At 38.3% G+C, this 3,070-nt stretch overlaps 1 protein-coding gene across 1 annotated transcript; it reads right to left on the bottom strand.

The window, feature by feature from the left end:
• Window positions 1-275: 275 nt before the first annotated feature.
• Window positions 276-1,574, bottom strand: LOC111373261 (transcription repressor OFP7-like). The gene has a single exon (XM_022995768.1). It carries the CDS (start codon window positions 1,476-1,478, stop codon window positions 375-377), a length of 1,104 nt encoding a protein of 367 aa, XP_022851536.1. The 5' UTR covers window positions 1,479-1,574; the 3' UTR covers window positions 276-374.
• Between the last annotated feature and the right edge of the window lie 1,496 nt (window positions 1,575-3,070).

The raw sequence follows: 3,070 nt of genomic DNA, 5'->3' as shown, positions 1-3,070 counted from the left end.
CTTGATCTGAATTTTAAAAATGCAGATCAAGAGATCTCGGCCCTATCCCCAATCCCTATCCCTTCCCCAGGTCTCTTTAGCATTTCTGTACTAATAATACTTAAACAATGACAATTAAACAGAAGGAAATTACTAATACTCATTAGTTTCGTACGGCTTAAAATTTAAGTTAAAATCAATAATTAATTTTAATCCTACATGAATTTTGAAAAATTGAAAGGTAAAATATTCATGCAATTATGAACACGTAGTCAAATTTCATGATATTAATTATAATTAGTGAAGTAGAAGCACAATTAACTGACTGAAAAAGTGCCTACAATTATATTGTAGAAGGTTAAAAGGAAACTGAAGTAACAGAGATTGAGAAATTTTTAATTTGCTCCGCCTGAAACACGGCGGCGGTAGCCGGAAGAAGCCTTGGAACCAGGAAAGAAAATGGCCTCCCAAATTTCAGAAAAAGCCTGAACGATAATCCCATGATAATTACGAGAATTTAAAGACAAAAAGCACTGAAGAAGTTGCTCCAAATCTTTCTCTTCGAATATTTGTTTCTCCAAAATCATCTCCATCATTGAATTCTTGAAATCCTCGTATGGATCCTTGGATCTCTTCACTATAGCGAAACTTTCCTTAACTTTCCCGTCCAATGTACATGGTATCAGCTTCTTGAACATGGAGAGTCTTGCTGGGATCTCGCCGTCTGCGGCGGAGACTGAAGGTCGCGAAATGCCGTGCTTTGAAGTCTTGGACACTCTCCTTTTGTTCCTCCGTTGAGGTTTTGGGGTAAAGGGTGTTTCTTGAATGGGATGCAAGCGAGAGTTGAACTCTGAGGAGGAATCAGTGGAGATGCTAATGGAGGACGAGACTAGGGTTTCAGTTTCCTCTTCATCTCTTTCATCGCCGACAATGACACCGCCTTCACTACTAAAGCACCCACTATCGGCCGATGAGGTACTAATGCGAAGCCTGCTAGGGACGTTCTTCTTCTTCTTCCCTCGTCTTATCTTTTTCTCCGCCGCGGATGTCCGCGGCAGCGGAAGTGCACAAGGGGCTACAAAAGTTAAGTCATCATCCTCGGAGCCGCCGGAAGCCGAGGAATTATATATTTTCCGGCGTGGGGTCTTTTCCTTATAGATCTTAGCAACAACGTGCCATTTCTCATCCTTGTTCCACTTAAATTCTTGGGGTTCTGATCTGGTGCAGTCTTCTTCGGAGGTGATTGTTGCAGCCGGCTTGGAGGCCCAACCGCAACCGGCCGTTATGAAAGTAGACGACACGTGGCCTTTAAAGGAAGATTGATGGTTTTGATCCTTGGATACCGGAAAATTGACGGCTGTATATTTTAAGTTCCCCGGAGAAAGTCGTGAGAATGAAGGGACAGGATCTTCCGGAAGAGTTGAGGAGTCTTTTGAACGGCAAGATTGCAAGGTAGTAGTGATCACCCTGGTGATTCGTAGCTTGAAACTTTTCGCCATTGTTACAAATTTGAGCTCTAACTTCTGTGCGTCAAAATAAGAGCAGCTCAAGAAAAAAGGTGAACTTTATAGAGAGCGTGTAGGTACAAAGGTCAAATCGTTATTTTCTCTGACCAATATATTGATTTCCATATATGCCCTGAAATTATGAATTTTGCTATTTGACTATTCGTACACGCCACTCACGTGAGAGAGGAATTCACAGCCAATAAAAAAAAGCGTGAGCTCTCTTTGTGTGAGGGGCATGTATACAGTATCAATGTACGCATAGCACAATTGTTGAAATTATAGAACACGTGTCTTCTTAGGTTATATTGCCCTGTTTGGTTTTATAAAAATATAAATCTAAAATTTAAGTCAAAATTAAAAAATAATTATAATCACACATGTAGGAGTAGTGATGGTAATGAGCCGAGCCGCCTTTAACCCACAAGCTCGTGATTTTTAATTTTTTTTTTTTTTTGACTTCTCTTTGTCAATTTACACATTTTTTGATGAGCCCACGACCCGAGCTTGTGGGCTTTTCAAAAAGGGTCGTGGGCCGTTGGCCCATGAGCTGCTTGTGGGTGGGCCCACGGGCCGCTTGTGGGCTCGATGAGACGAGCAGGCTTGGCTCGTGGGATTGAGCTCGGGGTCGGGCAAACGAGCAGTCGCTCGGCCCGTTTGACATTCCTATGTCGGAGTCACATTTTTTCAATCACATATATCATCAATTTTTATCAAAATCTATTGAAAATATAATTTTTATCTAAACTAAACAGAGGCATTAATTATTAGTTTTGATTTATATTAAATAAATTAAAATAGTTAGAACTTCACTCATAGTATTATTGCACGATCTTATAAATTATTGCATACTTAATGCGTATTCAAGACAGCTTAAATTCGCTAAAAAGTTGAGGTCAAAGCTAATAAATTATTTTAACTATATTTGATGTGATCAAATAATTTTTATCAACTTTCAATTATACATTTCATTAACTTTTATCAAAATCTTCAAAATTTTTTAGCAAAAGTTTTATCAAACAACCCAAAAACTTGTTTGTAGCAATTGGCATATAATTTAGAAAGAATGTCAAATGCACAACACACTAGTTTATTTTACAGTGAAAATTAGGTGCTTTATTAGTTTAAATTGTTTTGGAGAATATTTGCAATATCGACTATTGAAAAAGTGTTGAGGACTGAAAAATAATGTGACAAATCTAGCTCAATTTTAGTTGAATTTTGATAGAATAAATGCGGAATTAATAAACAAGTAAAAGGCTAATTGTATCGACGGTTGTTTGGAGTGTATTGGAGGAATATATTGAGTTCGCCTACTTTGGAGGGGGCCATTTACACCACTTATAGGTCTCTAAAACAAGCAATTTGACCACCCAACATCATATTAGCTACTGTGTGAATTTAGAAGTTCGTGCAACTTGAAAGATTTAAGGCTTCTAATTGGTTGTTGAGGTTGGTCAAACAGGTCGTCATGGTGCCTAGGTCATAGGTGTATCTAGAATCTTAATTACTTGTCACCTAAATAATCGTTATTGATTTCTAATTGGTTGAAAATGAGGTGATGACGTTACAAACGCCATCTGTCA

The sequence above is a fragment of the Olea europaea genome, unplaced genomic scaffold (genome assembly GCF_002742605.1).
Source record: "Olea europaea var. sylvestris unplaced genomic scaffold, O_europaea_v1 scaffold10969, whole genome shotgun sequence".
Classification (NCBI taxonomy): Eukaryota; Viridiplantae; Streptophyta; class Magnoliopsida; order Lamiales; family Oleaceae; genus Olea; species Olea europaea.
This window is presented reverse-complemented; position numbering and strand designations above follow the sequence as displayed.